Source organism: Geotrypetes seraphini, chromosome 7, assembly GCF_902459505.1.
Source record: "Geotrypetes seraphini chromosome 7, aGeoSer1.1, whole genome shotgun sequence".
Classification (NCBI taxonomy): Eukaryota; Metazoa; Chordata; class Amphibia; order Gymnophiona; family Dermophiidae; genus Geotrypetes; species Geotrypetes seraphini.
The window spans coordinates 67,354,811-67,377,987 of NC_047090.1; the positions used below are offsets into that span (position 1 = coordinate 67,354,811).

The 23,177-nt window shown below is 42.5% G+C and overlaps 1 protein-coding gene and 1 long non-coding RNA gene across 4 annotated transcripts in view; one reads left to right on the top strand and one right to left on the bottom strand.

The window, feature by feature from the left end:
- LOC117363746 overlaps nucleotides 1-23,177 on the top strand; it is a 28,913-nt gene that overhangs the window by 2,257 nt on the left and 3,479 nt on the right. The window contains exon 2 of the long non-coding RNA XR_004540120.1: nucleotides 16,680-17,126. This is a non-coding gene — a long non-coding RNA (uncharacterized LOC117363746). The remainder of the gene's footprint in view (nucleotides 1-16,679; nucleotides 17,127-23,177) is intronic.
- STK38L (serine/threonine kinase 38 like) overlaps nucleotides 14,403-23,177 on the bottom strand; it is a 129,612-nt gene continuing 120,837 nt past the window's right edge. For all 3 annotated transcript variants that reach the window (XM_033951983.1, XM_033951981.1, XM_033951982.1), the window contains exon 14: nucleotides 14,403-14,801. In XM_033951983.1, the coding sequence (XP_033807874.1) occupies nucleotides 14,674-14,801 (128 nt within the window). In that variant the 3' untranslated portion in view covers nucleotides 14,403-14,673. The remainder of the gene's footprint in view (nucleotides 14,802-23,177) is intronic.

Sequence of the window (23,177 nt, forward strand, 5' to 3'; positions counted from 1 at the left end):
TCTTTCTTTTTTTCTGTTTCTCTTCTTTCCTTCTGTTTCCCTGCCTGCCCCCTTTCTTTCTTTCTCCCTGCCGTTCCCCAAGCCACTGCCACTGCCATCGGGGAACAGGACCCACCAATGGATAACAGGCCCCAAAGCCGACGCCGTCGCCGATGCATGCTCTCCCTGCTTCGGGCCGATCAGTCTTCCTCTCCCCGACGTCAATTCTGCCGTCAGAGAGGAAGTTCCGCCCAGCCAGGCAGCGATTGGCTGGCCCGAACTTCCTCTCCGACTACAGAATTGACGTCAGGGAGAGGAAGACTGATCGGCCCGATAGATTAGATCGCCAAGACAAAGTGAGTCCTGGGTGATCGACTCACTTTGCCTTGGCGAGCTACTGGCGCCCCTGCCTTAGTACACTGCCTAGGACCCTGGGGGAGTCCGGGCCCCCTGTCAGCTCCGGGCCCCTGAATGCAGGACTGATAGTACTGCCCTGATGGCGGCCCTGGTTATCAGCACATAGATCATCCCGCTTGTATGCATATGTTTATACCAAATGATTCGTCCTATGTATAGTCACATAAAATACCAGGTTTAGTATTGCAGCTAAGTGCACAATATTTACACAACCTCCTAAGTAGGTTAATTAATTCAACTAAATATAATTTGTATACATATTTCTGTATCATGTTTAGCTTTTAAATATTATCTTCCTCACAGTCTAGTTTTCTGGGCTTCTGTGTTTTGTCTATTTATATCACTATTGTGTTCATCCTATCAAGTTGCTGATTGGGGGGGTGGGGAGGGAGTGGTGGATAGCTGTCTCCTCTGTTGTTATAGTGGCTAAAGTAGTATGTGAAGAGGATGGTCTTTATCTCTTTCTTGAACTTTCCGGTATCCTTTTCTAATTTTAGTTCCTTCAGGAGGGTGTTCTATCACCTGCTCCAACTTGGCCCAGCTGTCTCTCTAGGTAAAAGTGTTAGGGTCACAGCCAAGCATCTTTCTTCAATGCATGGCATGTATATCAAGACAAGTTTTTCAAGGCACAGAGTTCAGTGCTGTATGATATCACAAAGCCAGCATTCCAGAATAGAAAAATTTGTGATAAACTGAATATTATGAAAGGGTGGGTTTGCCTCATAAGGAACTTTGGGAAATTCTGGCGCAACACTGGCTGACCTTTTCAATGCATCTCTAGCGTCAGTAGTTGTCCCAGAAAACTGAAGGACTGATGTGGTCCTTCTCCACAAAAGCAGGAGGTGGTTGGAAACTAGATGCCAATTGATCTGGCCTTTGCGGCAAATGATTTAACGGTGATGCATCTAAAACAGAGCATAGTAAGGTTTCTGATATCTAATAGACTACAGGACCAAAGGCAAGATGGTTTCACTAGAGGCGGGTCTTGTCAGACAAATCTGATTAATTTCTTAGACAGGTGGATTGAGAGAGCTAGATGTGGTGTAGCAAAGCATCCAACATACTTTCTCATAGATAATGATAATAAATAAACTGAGGCCCCCTAAAGTGACAGACTAAATTAGGAACTGGTTGAATGGAAGGCAACAAGAGTAATGGTAAAATGGAGCTCACTTTGAAGAAAGGTATGTTAACCCGTGGTGTGCCACAAGGTTCAGTTCTTGAGCTGGTTTTTTTGTTGTTGTTGTTTTTAAGTAATATTCCAGAATGGTAGTCTAGTAATATTTGATTCCTGAAGAAAAGAAAACAATCCTCCACTAAATTTGTTTCTTTGCAGATGATGCTAAAATCTGTAATAGGGTAGATACTCCTCATGGCATGGATAATAAGGAGGATCCCAGAAAACATGAAGAATGTCAGAATGTGGCAGCTAAGATTTAATGTTACAAAATGCACTTTTGGGTTACATCCCTGGCTATTTTCATGCTCCCACCTGCCACTATTTAGTTTCTGCGAAAGTTTTTCAGCTTGTGATGCTTGGGTGGAAGAGTGTGGGCACACCTCTCTATTAGTCTGAGGCTTTTCTTTCGCTTAAACAGCAATATTCCTTGCTCTGGCATTTGTTGCTTGGTGATGCTTTAATGGAGTTTTTTGTATTTTTCTACAAATACAGTTATGCATTTCAGCTACAAAAATGCAATGGAGCAATACAATTTAGGAGGTGAAGTACTTTGTGCATGAAAGAGAAGCAGATTTGGGTGCGACTGTATGTGATGATCTTAAGGCGTCTAAACAGAAAAGGTGACTGCAAAAGTCAGAAGGATGTTTTGGTGCATAGGAGAGTAATGGCCAAGAGGAGAAAGGAGATAATGTTTCTATGCAAGACCTTAGAGTACTGTGTACTCTGCTAAAACCTTACTAGAAGTTATGAGAGGATTCCTTTCCAAACACCTTCCTCTGGAGGATCCAGACCTCTCTCTCTCTCGAGTATCATCTAGAGAGAGAGAGAGAGAGAGAGAGAGAGAGAGCTCACTAAAGTACCTTCACCCCAGCAACATCAGTTAGAAAATCATGTTATACATTGATGCAGATAGCCTAAATAGAATCATTTAGAAAGGCTTAAGTTAAGGTGCTAGAGATTTGATGTTGGAGAAGGATTTTATGCATGCCATGGACCGTCAGAAGAACTAATAAATCGATTCTGGAAGAGATTAAACCGGCTATGTCAGTTGAAGCCCAAATGTTGAAATTATAACTGTCTTATTTTGGTCACACCATTAGAAGAGAGATCACTGGAGGAGGACATCATGTTTGAGAAGATTGAAGGAACCAAGCAAAGAGGGTGGTGACCTGCAATGGCTGGACGTGTTGAAAACAACCATGGGGATGAAACTGGAGAACCTTACTGGATTAGCACAAAACCAATTTCTTTTTAGATCTGTAATTCATGAAGTCACTAGGACTCAAGCATGTGTTGATGGCATCTAACAACTGGCATCATTACCTTATATCCTCCCCACCCCACCCCACCCTCACCCCTCAGTCTTCTCCAACTAACAGGTGTGGAAAATAGCATAAACATACATATTTGTCTCCTTGGCGATCAGAACAATTTGGGTCTCCCCATGGTCTCATAAGATTTCAAGTTCCATGTACTTTCAACCACAGAGGAAAGCTGTGACAGTAGGTAAGCGCTAGAGAATGACACAGTGGCTGTTATCCACGGCTAGCCACAGGTAACCCCGCCGAAACAGTGGGGGAAAAAGTGCTCACTGTGGGTACAGGGACAAGGCCATCCACCTCCCCGTGGAGCGGTGAATGGCCTTGTCTCCGCTGTTAAGGGAGGGATCGCGCGCGGTCACCGATTATGTGCGTGGCCCCCTCCCTCCTTCCTTCTTACCTACTGGCTGCATCTATCTCCCTCTTACCTTCTGGCGCGTTTTACTTTACAGTGTTCAACCAGAAGTTGTGTCAGAGGAGAAGCTTCCATCCGCAGACGCACGTGACTTCAGGCAGGCTCCAGCAACTTGAACATTGTAAAGTAAAACGCGCCAGAAGGTAAGTGGGAGGGAGATGCTTGGACCACGCGAGAGGTGCTGAAGGGCGGTGGAAAGGAACAGACTCTAAAGGGAAATGGGGAATAGAGAGCGGGGAAAAGACACTGGAAGGGAAGAAGACAGAGATGCCAGACAATGGGGGGAAGCACTGAGACAAAGATGGGTGCCAAACCAATTGGGGAGGGGGGTGGGGTGATGGAAGGGAGAGGCACAGTAACAGAGTAAATGGAAGGCAGACAGTGAGAGAAGGCAGACAGTGGATGGAAGGAATTGAATGAGATGAGGAAAGCAGAAACCAGCCAACAAAGGTAGAAAAAAAAATTTCTATTTATTTTCTTTTGCTTTAGGATAAAATAGTATATTAGTTGTGTTGATAAAAATTTATAAACAAAGCCCTGCCAGCTGAACATCTCTTTCTCTAGTTCAGCAGCCAGAACTTTGTTTATAAGGAAGGAATAAGCTAAATTTTGCAGTACTGTGGCCTTTATAGATGCTGCGGGGACAGTGGTCACAGGGACGGGGTGGGTACAGGGACGGTGGTCACAGGGACAAATTTTTTTCCCCGTGTCATTCTCTAGTAAGCGCATCTTGCTGGCGCTCCCTACAAGTTGGAGGAGATGTTAAACATCACTGAAAAGGTTTCGCAGTACACAGCTGTTGGACAGTACTAAAGGATTACAATTAGAAAGTATATAAAAACAGGAAATAAAGACAACTAGGCTCAAAATGAGCAAAGAATAAAATTAAAAACAGTAAAAACAAACATGTTTTAAAATATTTTCATCTTCTTTGGCAGAACTCATATTTGATTCAGCTTAACTATAAAATGGCTTATCCACCTCTACAGAGTCAATTTGATATATTTCAGTGTCTTGAACTACTTAATAAATGATTAAAACTTATTTAATAAAATAATGGTCAGACAAATCTTTAAAATGAACGTTTTATTAGAAAAGGAAAACAAAATTGGCATAAATTTAAATGCAGGAAAAATAAATACAAAAGGCTGACTCTGAATTATACAAATATCTTAAAAAAAAAAAAAAAAAAAGAAACAAAAATACCCAACTCCAGAAGCATTAATGGCCAAATGATTTTTCCATATAGTTAAACTCTGCATTTGTGGCAGCTGTCCCTATTTCTGTAGCAGCAGTACAAAGGACTGAAGTCTAAGAAATCCTGTCTGACTAAATACCTGGAAGTTTGACAGATCTTTGGACTGTAATGCAAGAGTGTGAATTTTAGCAACCCCCCATGCCTCTAATAACAATGTTGCAAAAGTATATATACCATATTTTTTCAAGCTAATGATAAATAATATAAAATCCTATAACAAGATTTCTCCACAAAGTTCTCTTCAGATCAATTCTTTTAAAATTTAGATGTTTGTTACTCAAATTTTACCCAGTCCTATTGCATACAATCATTAATTTCAAATGCTACAGTTTTTAATGCATTCCTAAATGATTATTATAAACCCAATCAAGGATATATTATATTTTAGTCCCTTTGGAGAAACCCTAGATAAATCAGGCCCTATGCTTTATAAGATGCCAGTTTTATAGCCTTATTGCATACCTTGTGGATATTAGATTTGTAAAAGCATACTGTATTTAAACATTTCATGAAGATTATGAGAACTAAGGCTGCATTTTGTGTATCTACATAAAGAACTGATATGCATATTCATTTTAAATTCCAATAAAATGATTTATCCCCCACTTATTTAAAAATACTAAAAATCTATATTCTATATAGATATCTACTGAAATCCTACCGCTTACCATTCCCCTTTCCATTTTAAGGAAACAGTAATATGAGAAATATCAATAAAACAAAGCTGAAATGATTTTATAATCTCCTTATACAAAATGAATTATATTATTAATTGCACCTTTTTAAATAATGATGTTGTCTGAGTAAAACAACTTTCCAATTACTGTTTAAACATACATTAATTACTACATGCTGAGAGATGGGGCTTCATAAGTAAAAATAGAATAATTTGAGCAACTTGGAAAATTAGAGTAATCAAGTCAAAATAAGACTCAATGGTTTCACTTGATGGAATTAACTGAAAAAGCATTAAATTGTGGGAAATCTACTACAAATGTGAATTAATGTGAATTTTAAATCATATCCAATAGGTTGAAGATATTTAAACCAAAACATCCAAGTATACAGAATATCAAACACTTTCATTAAAGTTATTGGAAAGTCTTGAAACTGGTACTTCACTGCTTAGGACCTCTTATCAAGCCGAATAGTGTGGGCTGATGCTGTAAATTCACCAAAGCCCATAGGGATTGAATGGACTTCGGTGCAGCTGCCAAGTGCTACTCATAAAAACATGATGGCAGATAAAGGCCAAATGGCCAATCTAGTTTGCCCGTCCACAGTAACCATTATCTCTTCCTCTCTCTGAGAGATCCCACGTGCCTATCTATAGAAACATAGAAACACTCGCTACAATGGCTTGATAAAAGAGGGCCATAGACTTTAAAATTCAAATGTTTCAAAGTGACAAATATTTCTGAAATATGAGGACAGATATGGGACAGATATAATAAATGAATACTATATTGAAGTTTAAAAAGAAGAGAGTCATTTAAATTTTCATGATGCTTCACTGTAGAAGATGAACATGTTTTCTAAAATTTTAGATAGCTAAAAATAGTACTATAAGATGTTATCAGTTGTTAATGATATCAAGAGAAATTAAGTTCTTACCTTGCTAATATCTTTTCTAGTAGATAGGTGCATCATTCTGGTCAGACAGGTAATATCTCCATGCTCACGAGCTGTGCAGAAGGAATCCATTCCAGCTACTGAATCCCTCCTCCTTCACTAGAGGGTTCTGCTGCCTCTTTCAGTTTGTACCAAAGGTGATAGCCCTATATAGAAACACATGCGAAAGAGGGGTAGGGGAAACTTCCCAAACTCTGTTCTGCTCTGAAAATATAACAAACATATTAAACATTGCTAATGAACAATTGAAACATTAAAACAATCATGCAAAACAGAAACATTTATGGAGCTCAAGTATTGCCCCAATGTGTGATAGCAATAGATTATTCTTTATACCCTCAAGGTCTGACTGTCATCCAAATTTCAGTCTGGACTCAAACTTTCTGATTAAGACATTAAGCAGGCGCAGGAGATAAGTGACAGGGCAGGGCTCTAGAACGACACACCTATCTACTGGAAAAGATATTAGCAAGGTAAGAACCTAATCTCTTTTTCTAGTGCAATAGGTGTTGTCATTCTGGATGGTCGGGATATACAGAGGCAGTCCCAGAAATCTAGGGCAGGACCCTGTGCCGGCTCATAACATTGAGGACCCAAGGCGGAGTCCTCCCTTGCTGCTACATCCACTCTGTAATTACAAACTTGGAAAATGTATGTAGAGTGGACCAAGTCATTCTACTACAATTCTTGGGAGAAACTGCCTGAACTGCCCATGAAGAAGCCACACTTCTAGTCAAATGGGCCTTTTCGGTGACTACTGACTTGTTTTCCACAAGCAATATATGTCTATGAAATGTCCCAATGGATCCATCTGGAAATTGTGGCCTTGGAAGCTGGTGCACTGCGTCCAGCCTGACTAGTGAGCACAGAAAGATTGTCAGATAGCCTGAACTCGTTGGTGACCTAAAGATATTGTAGAAACACACTTCTCACATCCAACTTTTTCAGAATTCGGTCCTTCTTAGAACCTGTGGACTGGAATGATGGCAATCTAACTTCTTGATTGACGTGAAAAGCCAAAACCACCTTTGGCAAAAAGGACAGAACAGTATGCAAACTTTGGACTTAGGGAACTTGAGGAAAGGATGCCTGCAAGAAAGAGCCTGTAACTCAGAGACTCTTCTTGCTGAGGTAATAGCCATTTTCTCTGGCTCATCAGCATTGAATTTACCATTTCTGGCACCAGTAACTCCCCCTATCTTCCACTGTGAAGACTGAAGCAAAGAATTAATGGCCTTGTCTTCCCTGAGCACCCCCTTTCACATCTCGGTCGTCTGGTGGTCCAACTGATTTTTCTAGCTTTTTCTTTTTTATATACCTTAAAATATTTTTGCTTCCAGCACAGTCTTCTTTATGAGGTCTCTTTGCCTTCCTTATTGGTTACTTGCACTTGATTTGCCATTCCCTGTGCTGCATCTTACTGTTTTCAGTCTAATCCTTCTTTCACTTTCTGAGGAATTCTCTTTTAGCTTTGGTGGCTTCCTTCACTCACTCATTGGCTATGCCAGCTCCCATTTAGTCTTTCTTCCTCCTTTTTGAATACATGAAAGTTTCAAAGTTTATTAATATTTTGATATACCGACCATCTAAGTATCTGGTTGGTTTACAATAAAAAAAATATAAAAAAGTTATATATAAAAAAGAGAGAAAATAAAAAATCTAAATAAAAATAGGGGGGATAAGGTTGAAACAAAGACTTGATTATGAAGGGTACGAGACAAAAGGGAAGAAAAGGGAAACATATCTAGTCTAGGCTTCCAGGATGGTATTTTTTAATAACATCCATGCCTGATGTAAATTTGTAGCTTCTCCTCTAAGTTTCTTTTTTACCATTCTCATGTTATCATAGTCTCCTTTTTTAAAGTTAAACACTATTATATTGGATTTACTGTGTGAACTTATTCCAGGGTTTCTATTAAATCAGATCATGTTAAAATCACTGTTATCAAGTGGTCTCAGCACTATTACCTCCCACACCAATTCATGTGCGCCACTAATAGCTAGGTCTAGAATTGCTTCACCTCTTGTTGGTTCCTAAACCAGCTGCTCCATAAAGTCATCCTTGATTTCATCAAGTAATTTTACCTCCCTAGCATGCCCTGATGTTACATTTACCCAGTCAAATCAGACCAAACTGCAGCCAGCATGGCTGGCAAGTGAGGTGAAGGAAGTTATTGAAGCTAGGAGGAATCCTTCAGAAAGTGGAAGATGAATCTGACTGAAAATGATTAACAGCACAGGAAATGGCGAGTCAGGTACAGGGCACTGGTGGGAAAGGCAGGGAGAGACCTTGAGGGCAGGATTGCTCTGGAGGCAAAGATGCATGGTGGAGTCTTTTTGGGGTATATTGGAGGCAGGAGGCAGGTCAGTTGGACTGCTAGATGACAGAGGGGTAAAAGGAACTGTTAAAACTTGTGAGACTGGGCATCAAAATGGCAGATGTTTAATGTGAGCAAGTTGAAAATGATGCATGTAGGAAAGAGGAACCCAAACTATAGCTATGTGATACAGGGTTCTGTGTTAGGAATCATTCCCCAATAAAAGGATCTAGGTGTTATCGTTGAGAATACTTTGAAACCCTGAATTAAATGTGCAGCAGTGGTTAAGAAAGCAAATAGAATGTTAGGAATTATCAGTAATGTAAAACAAAGATGAAAACGTCATAATGCCCTTGTATGGCTGCATCTCGAATACTGTGTGCAATTCTGGTCATAGTATCTCAAAAAGATATAGCGGAATTAGAAAGGGGGAAAGGTTAAAGCAGCTAGGGCTCTTCAGCTTGGAGAAGAGACGGCACAAGGGTGATATTATAGATGTCTATATAATACTGAGTAGAATGGAAAGGGTAGATGTGAATCAGTTTACTCTTTCCAAAACTAATAAGTAGTAGATTTAAAACAAACCAGAGAAAATATTTCTTCACACGTGTAATTAAACTCTGGAATTTGTTGCTGGAAAATGTGATGAAATCAGATTAGCAGGATTTAGAAAAGGTTTGGATAATTTTTTAAAAGAGAAGTCCATAGGCCATTATTGAGAAGGTTTGGGGAAATCCACTGTTTATGCCTAAGCTAAGCAGAATGAAATCTGTTTTACTACTTGGGTTCTTGCTAGGTACTTGGAAAGATGGGAATATGCAGGTAGGCCAGAAATTCCCCCGATGTCATCACCATTATGACTGATCGAACTGTCTCCATGTGAAAGCACAGAACTTTCAGCACTGCATTGACATAAGATCCAGAATTGGTCTCCAATCGTCTTTCTTGGGCATGACTAAGTATATGGCGTATCTGCCCAAGCCTGAATCTTCAAGCTGCACAGACTCTATGGCCTGAATATTTAACAGACTCTGAACTGTAGCCACAACCCTGCTTGCTTTCTCTGGTCACCCTGCTGGGAAGTCCAAAAACCAGTCTTGTAAGGGATAGGGAAATTCAAGCTTGTAACCACTCTGAATGATCTCTAACACCCAACAGTCAGACAAGATCTGCTCCCAGGCCTCCGCATAGTCTGAGAGCCATCCCCCTATCTTCAAGGGAGCTGCTCCAGACCTGGCATAATAGTGCTTTCTTGGAGGTTGTAGCAGAGTGAGAACTGGAGCCTTGGCTCTGCCTGGAACCTGAGAATCTGTCTGGCTCCTTGGAAGGATCTCCGAGAGGAGGCTCCTTCTGAGTAGTGCCAAAAGTGCCTGGAGCCACGAAAATTAGACCTTTAATTTTAACCCTTTAAAGGAAGTCTGCTGTGGGTAAGGCCTTGGAAGTGGAATCTTCCGCCCGCTTCCTGATCCACAGCATTCTGTGGACTGAGATTGAATAAGCTGAAACTTTGCTCATGACTCTTAATGACAGAGTGCATTGGCTATGTAATCCACTCCAGCTACGTTAAGGGTCCCTTCAGGAGCATCCCAATATTCCGTGACTAATAGGATGCCAGGGAAACTAAGATGACTGGGCTTTCACTCCACTCATTATCGAGCAGGGAGCAGAGGAGACCTGCTGGGGAGTCCAAGTTTAACTCCCGTAGTAATAAGCTTTAACAGAGCTAAGGGTCTGAACAGCCAGCAGACTGTGGGGCCTTCCTCTTGATTGAGGGCCACAACTAAATCATGCACTCACACCTGCCTGTGACCCTGCATTTCCCAACAGGGAGGGCTCACTCTGACAGTAAAGGCATACAGACCCCTCATTTACAGAGTCGCCCTTGGAAAGGCCACCAGACCCTGGTCAGTCTCTAATAAAGAGGCAGATATGCCCTGGGAGCCTAAGCCCCCTCGTGTACTTCCTGGTATGCTGCCACACTTCCCCCTGGGGATCGCGTCCATCCAGATAAGCTCTTAATATCAGATTGACAAATTCCAAAGAAAATGCCATATTAGGCAGCGTGGGGTCTCCTTTAGATGACTCCAGCTTGCATCTCTTGGGCTCCTGCACTTAGGAATACCACCACTCTTATTCTCTGGAAGGCATTTACTCCCAACTGATGGAACCCCCAACTGTTCTTCAGTCCTAGAGGGCAAAGAGGAGGCTAAGCCGACTGCTTCCACCCTCTCCCCTTTATGTACTAGGTGGAATGTGGCACAAGGACACTCTTCGGGTGCCTGTCTAGTGCAAATATGGCATGAATTAAGGGTCAAGGAGCCCGAGGTCTCTAACCCTGCCAGTTTTGAGAAGGTTCTGGAAAACTTTAAGAAAAAAAAATCTGGAAATCCAAGGTAACCGTTGCAGCAGTGTTTTGGCATGAAAAATGGATGCAAAATGCTTTAAATTAAAAAAAAATAATAATAATTTTGGAGGTGGGGAAACATAAGGGAAGGGGCAGAAACCTGGAAAAATAGGCTTTTAACACCCCCCCCCCCCCCAATTTTCCTCATAGGCTGTTAACATATGCTGGTTATGTGCTGCAGCCTGCCTCAGCTCCTAAAGTAGCTGGATCTGGAAGAGAAAAAAAAATCACTACCTCAAATGGACCTCTCCTCCAACACTGAATCTTTGGACTGGAGTCTGAATGAGCCTCTAGCCCCCATGAATCCATGCATGCAGAAGTGGGGAGGCGAATGCAGCCATCATCCTGTAGAATCTTTCTGAGCCCCCTATGGATGCCTGACAGCCTGTACTCAAGCCCCTGCAACCAAGTAGGTGAGCAAACCTACTAAGGGACTGGATCCTGAGCTCCATGAAAGTTTCTGCAGGCTGGCTATCAGGTACCACAGAGGGACTGACCTGTCAGCTGCAGACCTTAGTCTTCTCAACACAGGCAGAGCTGGACCCTTGACAAGGGGAGATCTGAGAACTGAAAGCTTTCAAAAAAAGTGAAAAAGACTGAAAAAAATAAAGAATTATACAGAGCATCAGAAAGACTCCATCTGGTTGCATTATGCAGAAAGAAAATCTGAAGGGGGCTGCAGAGCCCTCTAGTGATGGATGAAGGATTCAAAAGCTGGAGTGGATTCCTTCTGCATGGCTCACAAGCATGGGGATATTACCTGCCCCTCCAAAATGACATACCTATTGCACTAGAACAAATATTATAGTATTAATCCTGATCAAACAGCATTTAGCCTAATAGTACTTTCCTGCGACTCAAGTCAAATCAGGTAACCCCAGAATAAATTAGCCTTGATTAAAAATCTTTTTATGATCTATATTCAATCAGTTAATCAATCAATCAGTATTTCACATCTTACCAGACAAAAGTAAAACTTAAAATATTCTGAAAAAGAAAAAGGCAGGGAGCTTTATCTGAATACAAATATACCTGTTCTAAAATCTTTGGTACTCTAAGAATATGAAAACAATTTTTAAATGGCTTAAAAGTTCTAAGCACAATGAAATTTTTCATCCAAACAAATGATTTACAACAAACCTTCAATGTGCTGCACTTCAGTATTTTGAAAGTCCAGTGTATACTTAGGGGTCCTTTTATTAAGGTGCGCTACCCGATTTAGTTTGCTCTAAAGAGCGCGTGCTAAATGCTAAGATGCCAAGCCTTAGCATTTAGGGCCTGATTCTCTAAAAGTGCGTCCCGATTTTAGGCAGCTGTAGGCGTCCTACAGCTGTCTAATCAGCCAATCGGGATGCACGTTTTTTTAAAAAAATGCTCCCCAGGCAGGCCGCCTATATTGAAGGCGAGGCCCGCAAGACACCTAGGTCCTGATTCTGAATAGGACGCCCGGGAGAGGCGTCCTATTCAGAATCGGCCTAAACTAAACCCCGATTCTGTAACCGGTGTCCATGTTACAGACGCGGGTTAGAGAAACGGGTTAGATTAGACACGGCCCGCTACACTTATCGCGGCAAGGGATCTCTCTGCCGCTATAAGTATAGCGGGCCGCGGCCCCCTGACCAGGAGGGTGCCCAAACCCTCTGCCCGAAGACGCCCCCCCCCCGACACTACCGACCGCCCCCCCCGACATTACCGATCCCCCCCCCGACAATATCAATAGCTGGCAGGAGGGTGCCCAATCCCTCCTGCCCGAAGACGCACCCCCCCCGGTGCTAACCCCCCCCAAACCTCCACTCCACCAAACCTGTTCTTAGAAGGGTCTTGCACGTCTTGAGCCGGCAGGCACGCCTCGTCGAAATGAAGCGGGCCCGCCCCTTCCCGGCCCATCCCGCCGAAGCCTAAGGCCTGATTGGCCCAGGCTCTAGAAGCCTGGACCAATCAGGCCTTAGGCATAGCGGGTCCGCCCATCCCCACAGGCCTTAGATTAAGTGGGGATGGGCAGACCCGCTATGCCTAAGGCCTGATTGGTCCAGGCTTCTAGAGCCTGGGCCAATCAGGCCTTAGGCTTCGGTGGGATGGGCCGGGAAGGGGCGGGCCCGCTTCATTTCGACGAGGCGTGCCTGCCGGCTCAAGACGTGCAAGACCCTTCTAAGAACAGGTTTGGTGGAATGGAGGTTTGGGGGGGTTAGCGCCGGGGGGGGGGGTGCGTCTTCGGGCAGGAGGGATTGGGCACCCTCCTGCCAGCTATCGATATTGTCGGGGGGGGGATCGGTAATGTCGGGGGGGCGGTCGGTAGTGTCGGGGGGGGGCGTCTTCGGGCAGAGGGTTTGGGCACCCTCCTGGTCAGGGGGCCGCGGCCCGCTATACTTATAGCGGCAGAGAGATCCCTTGCCGCGATAAGTATAGCGGCCGCGTCTACTTACAATGTAGGCCAGCATTTTGTTGGCCTACATTTTAAGCTTCTCCTCTACTAGGGAGACACGTAGGGCCGCCTAGGTTCAGCCTAAGGCCCGCCTAAGGCCCTTAGACGAGCTTAGGCATCTTGCGGGTCTCCCTAGGCTCCCGGAGGTGCCTTCAGGCTTGCCTGGGGAGCATTTTTTTTTTTTTAAAACGTGCATCCCGATTGGCTGATTAGACAGCTGTAGGACGCCTAAAATCGGGATGCACTTTGGAGAATCAGGGCCTTAGTGCACGCAAAATTTGTTAGTGCACCTTAATAAAAGGACCCCTTAATTTTTCATGCCTCTGAATATCTTCTCACTCGTTGAAAGAAACGATGACTACTATATTCTGAGAATAGAAGGCAGTTATGCAGAAGAATGTTACATTTTGCTCATCATTTAATACAATGTTTGAGATTGATAACACAGCTACAGATTTTATAAAGGATCATTCTTGGTGACCATCAGTTTCTTTAAAAAAAGAAAAACTATTTAGTGTTTAAAGCAGGAAATACTACTCATTTTAGGATGTGTGACTACAGGACCAGTAAAATTTGAAAAATAAAATTAGCAGTGCTGGGCAATTTAAACAAACTGCTTTTTCACATAATGCATGACCACACAAACACATCCCCTTCTTGACTGTTTCATATATTCTAGTCTCACAATTTATTATGCTATGAGATGGTAGCCCCAATAATATATATTCTTGATATAATGGGCACCATATTTCATTCATTTTACCGAGTCAACTACTGCTTTGCAGCTGTCTCAGCTTTAAAAGCTATCTTTAAATAAAATCCCTTGGTTTGGGTAAAACTGTTTTGCTGATGCATTAAATAACCACTGACATGTATTTCAATTTAAGGCTAAACATACCAGGTCTGCAAAAAAAAAAAAAAAAAAAAATTGTGATACTTTATCACCAGGCTACAGATTAGCCCACATTAATAACCAATGAGTATTTTCCTAAATTTCTTACAAAAATTATACAGTACTAACACCACCACAGTATAGAGAGATAAAAACCCTTCATACATTAAGGGAGATATGCATTTTTTCTTTATTCCAGTACCTATGTTTAATAAATTCAACACAAAAATATTCAAGTATTCTTTTTATAAAAGCCAGCTGGCTCTGCCAACTACATTCTTATAATATAGTCCAAGAAATCCTAATCCTGTAGAATTTCCTCTTGAAATTTGTGTGCACATCATACAGAATCTCTGAATATTTCACTGGATTGGTCTCTTTGCCAAGCAAGTCAATGCCACAGCTACCTGAGAGAGAGTTTATTTTTGGTAGCACTTTCACAGCTTTCCACATTTCATATAGGAAGGGATGGAGCCCCTCTGTGTTAACCCTTCAAATCGCTTGTATGTGTAATTGAGAAAAACCCAGTCTTTAGATTTGTAGTCTGGTTCTGTGGTGTTTGGCACTACAAAACAGAAATTAAAAACAATGAGTCTGAAACAAATACATTTGCACCAAAAATGTCACAGTATATGTAAGTTGGCAATCACGGCTGTGGAGTCAGAGACAATTTTGGATATCTGGAGTTGGAGTCTTGGGTACCAGAAACTGAGGAGTCGAAGTCGGAGTCAAAGGATTTATCTACCGACTCCACAGCCCTGTTGACAATGCAGACTGAATATGCATCAGCAAACTAATGAGCAAGATAAATACTTCAGAGGCTCTACAAAAACAGATTTATCACTGTGTTTGGACATTAGGCAGAAGGAAGGAAATAGAAGACTTATAATTTCTAGACCAAGACTGGTAAGTAATACATTTGCAATTAGCAAAAGTACCAATTCAAATAGTTCCTTTACCATTATTAATCTTAGCTGTCTCAGATAGTACTTGGAATTGAAAGTCAATGCTATACCACAGGAAGTCATCAGGGGTCCTACTAACAACCTGCAGCAAAATCTCTTCACTCACAATTGCCTCAAGTACAAATCCACTTGTAATCCTGTTGGATATCTACCAACTGTGTCCAAATATGTAATTTATCTTAAGCTCAGATTTGGAAAAGAAGAGTATCATATTTTTCGCTCCATAAGATGCACCTGACCATAAGACGCACCCTAGATTTAGAAGAGGAAACAAGAAAAAAAAAAAACCCATTCTGAACCAAATTCTCCCTGCCAGGCTCTGCACCCTGTACCCCTCTCTGGTGTCTAGTGGTAGGTCGGAGCAGGGCACAGAGCAGGTAGGCCTAGTGACAAGCAGGCAGACAGGCAGGCCCCACACTCCCCCACAGTACCTTAAATCATCCCCCATACAACCACGTGCCCCTCCAGTACCTTAAATCAGCCCCCCACGTACCCCCCCAGTACCTTTTTTAATCATAACCCCCCCTACCTTTAATCATACACCCTCGGTACCTTTTTAAATTCCTCCCGCCTTAAGACGAATCATTTTTCCCAGCCAGCGGCGCACAGGCCTGAAGCGCAGAGATCAGGAGCAAGTCCTCCGTGCTCCCGCCTGGGCCTGTGCCAATCTCTGAATGGCTGCAGTCAGTTCTCGCAAGTCCCGTGAGTCCTGCGAGAGCTGATTGCAGCCATTCAGACACGGCAGCTGTTCTCACAAGTTTTCCTCTGCCACAACTTCCTGTTTCCAACAGATTAGATCATGGCAGAGGGAAAGCTTTGGGGCAGCTGCCAGAAGCCTGTGAGAACAGCTGCCATGTCAGGGCCCCTCTGAAAAGGAAAATTTAAGAATTTAATAAAGAAGTTAGGACCACTGGATCTGTTGGGCCCAAGGCAGCTGTCCTGTTTGCTCCCCCCTAACGCCGGCTCTGGGGCCCCCCTGACAATTCTGGGCCCTAGGCATGTGCCTCCTGAGCCTACCCTTTAATCCGGCCCTGATTGGAGGAAGTATCAGTGGTGGCCTGGTATTGTAAAGGCCTTTCATGAATCTTGAAACCAGAGGATGTACTGCCAAAGGTTTCTTGTCCAGTAGTTTGTGAAAAACACATAGCACTGAGATGAACACTAACTGAATTAGTCTTTAGCCCAGAGTTAGAGAAGTATAGGGTATAATCCAGGATGGATGGAAGAGGACAGGTTATCGGTTCTAGAGATTTGACACTACACCACAAGGTAAAATGAATCTGCTTGAAACAATAGCAAGTTTCCTAGATATTTCAATGATAGCTAATACTGGTGTAGACAGAGAAAGAGTACCTACTGGTTAGGAGAAAGATACTACGCTGAGAGCGCTAAAGAAAGTAGATTGGGATACAGTAGAGCCCTCGTTCTGTGTTAGCAGTGTTGGAAAGATTTGTAGTGATTGGATTTCATTTGCTTAGTTGCAGGAGGAGAGGGAACCAAGGTTGACATGGCCACCGAGGTGCTACGAGTATCATGGTGGCTGGTTCCTGATGAAGCTTGAGTAGGTTTTTCCTGATTAGAGGAACTGGAGGAAATACATAAAGGAACTTGCCTTGCCAGTTGAGATGAAAAGCATTTGTTTCCATGTGAGTGGGAGTGTGAAACCTGGAGCAAACTGGTCCACATGTACGTGTTGCATGAAGAACTTGTGTGGTTGAAAAATTCTGCTCAATTTGTCGGCCAATACATTCTGTTTTCCTATTACGTAGACTGCTTTCAGGAAAATGTTGCAAGTAATGGTCTAAGACCATATCTAGATGGCCTCTTGGCAGAGATGGCGAAATCCTATTCCACCCTGCTTGTTCACATAGTACATGGATACTTGATTGTCTGTGCAAAGCCGTACTACTAGATTGAGAAGCTTGGTGAGCGAACTTGCAAATAAATTTAAAATTGCAACTTAACAAACCATAGCTCAGACAGCTCTGCATTGAACTTTATTCATATTTTGATCTCCTTTAGATTTTGTATCCTAACCCACACATTTTTTTTTTTAGAATGGATGTTTGCCTCTTTTATGGTTTTAGAGTTCAAACTATATTATTACTTTGTTCAATGGTTTTAGGTTCTATGTGTCTTTAGGCTCTATATACATACTTACTGTTTTTATTCAATATGTATATGCTTTTCCTATTTGCATATTTTAAAGATTCATGACTTTTTAAGATGTATATGTATTATTTATCCGACATTCTTTAAAATGTACCGTATTTTCACGCAGATAACGCGCACCCGTGTAAAACGCGCACACGGGTATAGCGCGCAGAAACCACGATTTTATGTACAAAAACTTTTGTATACCGCGCTCACGCGTATAACGCGCATGCAGCCTGACTGTCCTTTCGCCCGCCCCGACTCTCCTCTGGCCACCCCGACTCTCCTTTCGCCCTCCCCGACTCTCCGTGCGCTGTCCCGACTCTCCGTTCACCCTCCCTGACTTTCCGTGCACTGCCCCGCCTCTCCGTGCGCTGTCCCGACTCTCCGTTCACCCGCCCTGACTTTCCGTGCACTGCCCCGACTCTCCGTGCGCTGTCCCGACTCTCCGTTCACCCGCCCTGGAGCCTTAGGTCCCACCTGGGGGCGCGGCCTGAGGCAAATGGTCGGGTTGGGCCCATGTGCCTCAGGCCACGCCCCCAGGTGGGACCTAAGGCTCCAGGGCCTATTCTGATTGGCCCACGCGCCTTAGGCCCCACCAGTAGGCGGAGCTTTGGGACGGATGGGCCAATCCGGCCTCATTCCGTCATTGGCTGCCTGCCGGACAGGCGGGTTTGGCTCCCGTCTGTCCGGCCAACTACCAAAGGTACGGGGAAGGGGGGTGGGGGTGTCGTGGGGGTCGGCCAGGGGGGTCGCGGGTCGGCTGGGGGGGCGGTCGGAGGTTCTTGGGGGGGGGGCGGTCGTTGGAGGGAGGGGGGTTTGCGTCGAGGGCAGGAGGGCCTGGGATCCCTCCTGCCCGTAATGTAGTGCGGGGTGGGGGTAGGGGGTCGCGTGGCCAGGAGGGTTTGGGCTCCCTCCTGGCCCGATATTGTCGGGGAGTTGGGGAGTCGGCCGGGCAAGAGGGCTTGGGCTCCCTCTTGCTAAGATTGTGGATGTGGGTGCGGGTGGGAGCGCGTGCGAGCGGTCGTTCGGGGTGGGGGTGCGAGCGGTCCTGCTGGGGGGGGGTGAATCGGGCATCGGGCGGGGTGGGAACTATGTAAAAAAAATTTTGTATACCGCGCTCACGCGTATAACGCGCGAGGGGTATGCGCGGTAGGTAAAAACACGTATAACGCGCGCGTTATATGCGTGAAAATACGGTATATTCTTTATCTATGCATTTTTATTTTGGTTTTTACACTCTATATGTCTGTCTAGTGTCCCCTGAGGAAAGTGGTGTTCACACGCCAAAACTTGAATTTTTTTCAGAACCATCTGTTTAAATACTGTTTTACTGGCTGATAGGATGCCTCCCTTGTCTTTTCGTTGTACTGACCAAAGAGTTTTTTGACATATTGGAAAGATTAAATCTTTGAGATATCATGATATACGAAGCAGACTCATTTAGGTACCGATACCATAAGAACCACGCTTGAGATACTGTCTCAGGTCAAATTGCCTCTGGTTATCTAGTGCAATTCTCTAGTATTGAGTTCTCTTAAAATTATACAATAATTTGGTGTGCTTTGCATTATTTTTTGAGAGCACTTTGATATTCTTTTTTGTGCTTCATTTAAGATCAGTCCGTAAAAAGCATTCTTCTTGCATATACATTTTCTTTCAGGTTTTTGTAGTATTTAATTTACTAGCAGGTTGTTTTTTTTTTTTGTAATTATGAATTAGAGATAGTCTACAGCCTATTTAATTATAATTCTTCCTTTTTTAGTAAATATTTTTACTGTACATGTTGCCTTTTTTTGTTCTACTCACAAACAGACATCTCAGTGTTAGTATGATTTTCTGTCAGTGGGTTTGATGATTTGAGGTATCATTTTGATATTTTGTACACATACTATTATCTAGCATTTTTGTCAATTACATATGTTTGTTTTAGATATTATTCAGTTAAGCATTTATTTTATTTTTTTGATTACACATGTTCATTTGTGATATCATTTTCATAGAATGTTCTAGAATGAGAGGCATTAGGATGAAGTTAAAAGATGATAGGCTTAGGAGTTGTTGTTAGGTGCCATCAACTCATGCTTGAGTCCTAGCAACTTGATGAATTGCGGATCTAAAAAGAAATCTATTTTGTGCTAGTCCGGAAAGGTCTTCCAGCTTCATCCCAGTGGTTGTTTTCAACGTGTCCAGCCATTTGATTGCACGTCTCTCTCTCGCCTGGTTCCTTCAATTTTTCATGATGTCCTTCTCTAGTGATCTTTCTCTTCTGATGGTTTGACCAAAATAAGACAGTCATATCTGGGCTTCAAGTGATATAGCTGGTTTGATCTCTTCCAGAATCGATTTGTTAGTTCTTCTAGCTGTCCATGGCATGTCTAAAATCCTTCTCCAGCACCAAAGCTCAAATGAATCAATCTTTTCTCAATAGATACAGCATGTCTTCTTTGCTGCTGGTGATGAGCGTTGCATCATCTGCATAGTGCAGGTTGTTTATATTTCGGTCACCAACTTTGAACAGACGCTTTTCTTCCAAATTTGCTTTTCTGAAGATGGTTTCACTGTATAGGTTGAGCAGGTAAGGTGACAAGATGCATCCTTGCCTGACACCACGTTTTATTGGAAACCAATCAGTGTAGCCATATTCAGTTCTCACCGCAGCTTCTTGATTTTCATATAAACTCTCTATCGGCTGAGTTATGTTTGGGTATTCCCATTTCCACTCTCTGTGTTTTGAATCATATGCAATCTATAAAGGTTTTTTTGAAGATCTGCATAATAAATGATATTGCAAAAATCCAGAACACTGAGAATCAGAGATTGCATTAATAATCTAAAGGAGGAAGGCCAAATGGCCCATCCAGTCTGCCCATCCACAGTAACCATTATTTCTTCCTCTCTCCGGGATCCCACATGCCTATTCCATGCTTTCTTGAATTCAGACACAGTCTCTGTCTCCACCACTTCTTCCAGAATTCTGTTCCATGCATCTACCACCCTTTCTGTAAAAAAGTATTTCCTTAGATTACTCCTGAGCCTATCACCTCTTAACTTCATAAAGCACTACTGGATGCATAAGTCCAAGGAACTTTGGTCTATGTTGATGACATACTAATCAAGAGCCCTACCTTCTAGGAACATCTGGCAGGAACAAAAAAATGTGTTCTAACAATTGAAAACTGCAGGAGCTAAACTGACCCTTGCAAAAGGACAATGGTGCAGGAAATCTTTGAACTAACTAGGGTATGAAATTTCTTGAGGGATTACAACTGCAAAAGAGAGTGCAGGCCCTACAACAGCTGAAGAGACCTACCAATGTGATGAAACTCCATTCATTTTTGGGGATATGCAATTATTCTCGACAGTTCATAGATCAGTATAAGAAGATTATCAGACCCCTGGCCACCCTATTGAAGAAAGATGCGCCTTGGACATGGGGTCCCTAAACAAGAAGCAGGTTATGCAAGAATTGAAGGATCAGCTTAGCCACTTCCCTCTTTTCATGTACCATGAAACTGGTCATAAATTCCTCATTGACCTGAGATTCTCCAAATATTCTATGAGTGCTGTTTTATATCAAAAATATGATTCTAAGTGGGTCGTCACCTATGCCAGCAAAGGATTCATGGATGTTGAAAAGAAATACTCCTGAGAAAGCACTATTGTACACTGTTTGGGCTATTCAGCTGTTCTAAAGTTACATTCAAAATGAGAAGTTGATTGTAAAGACATGTCATGAACCCATATGTTTCTTGGTTAGTGATCGAATAGAAACCAGTCACGTCTCCAACAGCCGTATAATTTCTTGGACTTTGGCTCTCCAAGGATGGCCTATTGAGATAACGTATGCTCAAAAACATTGCAATACTGTAGCCCAAGGTATGACAGATCTGCATGAGTGTGTGAAGAATGATTCTATAACAAGTAATCCAGAACTTGATTCACAATCAGAAGAGTTGGAACCTTATTGACATCATCTGTACGATAAGACAACCTGCTGTGTCTCAATGGGTAAAAGCCTTGTTCTCATCTTCCAGAGGTCATAGGTTCAAATCCCAGCACATAGTGGATAGTATACATCCCAGGGTACTAAAAGAACTCTAACATGAAATTGCTGACCTGCTGTTAGTGATCTGTAACCTGTCACTCAAATCGTCTGTAGTACCTGAATATTGGAGGGTGGCCAATGTTACGCTGATTTTTAAAAAGGGCTCCAGGGGAGATGTGGAAAATTACAGACTGGTAAGCCTCACTTCAGTGCCGGGCAAAATGGTAGAAACAATTATAAAAAATAAAATTGTGGAACAAGTAAACAGACATGATTTAATGAGACGGAGTCAGCATGGATTCAGCCAAGGGAGATCTTGCCTCACCAATTTGCTTGACTTTGAAGGTGTGAATAAACATGTGGCTAAAGGTGAGCTGGTTGATATAGTGTATCTAGATTTTCAGAAAATTTTTGATAAAGTTCCTCACAAGAGGCTCCTGAAAAAATTAAAGTGTCAAGGGATAGGTGGCAAAGTTTAGTTGTGGATTAGGAATTGGTTATCGGATAGAAAACAGAGGGTAGGGTTAAATGGTCATTTTTCTCATTGGAAGAGAGTAACCAGTAGAGTGCCACATGGATCTGTACTGGGACTGGTGCTATTTAACTTATTTATAAATGATCTGGAAATTGGAACGAGTGAGGTGATTAAATTTGCAGATGACACTAAACTGTTCAAAGTTGTTAAAACACATGAAGATTGTGGAAAAAATTGCAGGCAAACCTTAGGAAATAGGAAGACTGGACATCCAAATAGCAGATGAAATTTAATGTAGACAAGTGCAAAGTGATGCACATTGAGAAGAATAACTCAAATCACAGTTATCGGATGCTAGGGTCCACCTTGTGGGTTAGTGCCCAAGAAAAAGATCTGGGTGTCATTGTAGACCATACAATGAAACCTTCTTCCCAATGTGCGGTAGCAGCCAAAAAAGCAAACAGGATGCTAGGAATTATTTAAAAAAGGGATAGTTAACAAGACTAAGAATGTTATAATGCCTCTATATTGCTCCTTGGTGTGACCTCACCTGGAGTATTGCATTCAATTTTGGTCTCCTTATCTCAAGAAAGATATAGCAGCACTAGAAAACGTTCAAAGAAGGGCGACCAAGATGATAAAGGGGATGGAACTCCTCTCGTATGAGGAAAGACTAAAAATTTAGGGATCTTCAGCTTGAAAAAGAGACAGCTGAGGGGAGACATGATTGAAGTCTATAAAATTATGAGTGGAGTAGAACAAGTACAAGTGGATCAGTTTTTCACTCTGTTAAAAATTACAAAAGACTAGGGAACACTCAATGAAGTTACAGGGAAATACTTTTAAAACCAAAAGGAGGAAATAATTTTTCATTTAGAGAATAGATAAGCTCTGGAACGCTTTGCCAGAGGTTGTGGTAAGAGTGGATAGCGTAGCTGGTTTTAAGAAAGGTTTGGACAATTTCCTGGAGGAAAAGTCCATAGTCTGTTATTGAGATAGACATGGGCGAAGCCACTGCTTGCCCTGGATCAGTAGCTTGGAATGTTGCTACTCTGTGTTTTTGCCAGGTATTGGTGACCTGAATTGGCCACTGTGAGGATGGGCTACTGCGCTAGATGGACCATTGGTCTGACCCTGTAAGGCTATTCTCATCTTATCTCTGTTTTGCTTGGGTTTAGGCAGTTTGTTGTTTGAGCATTTCTGAGTTGTGGTTAAGACAGTTTACTCAAAACTGTGGGTAGATCTGGTTTTACGGATATGGGTAGTAGTTACACATCAGCATAGATATAGAATTTTCTG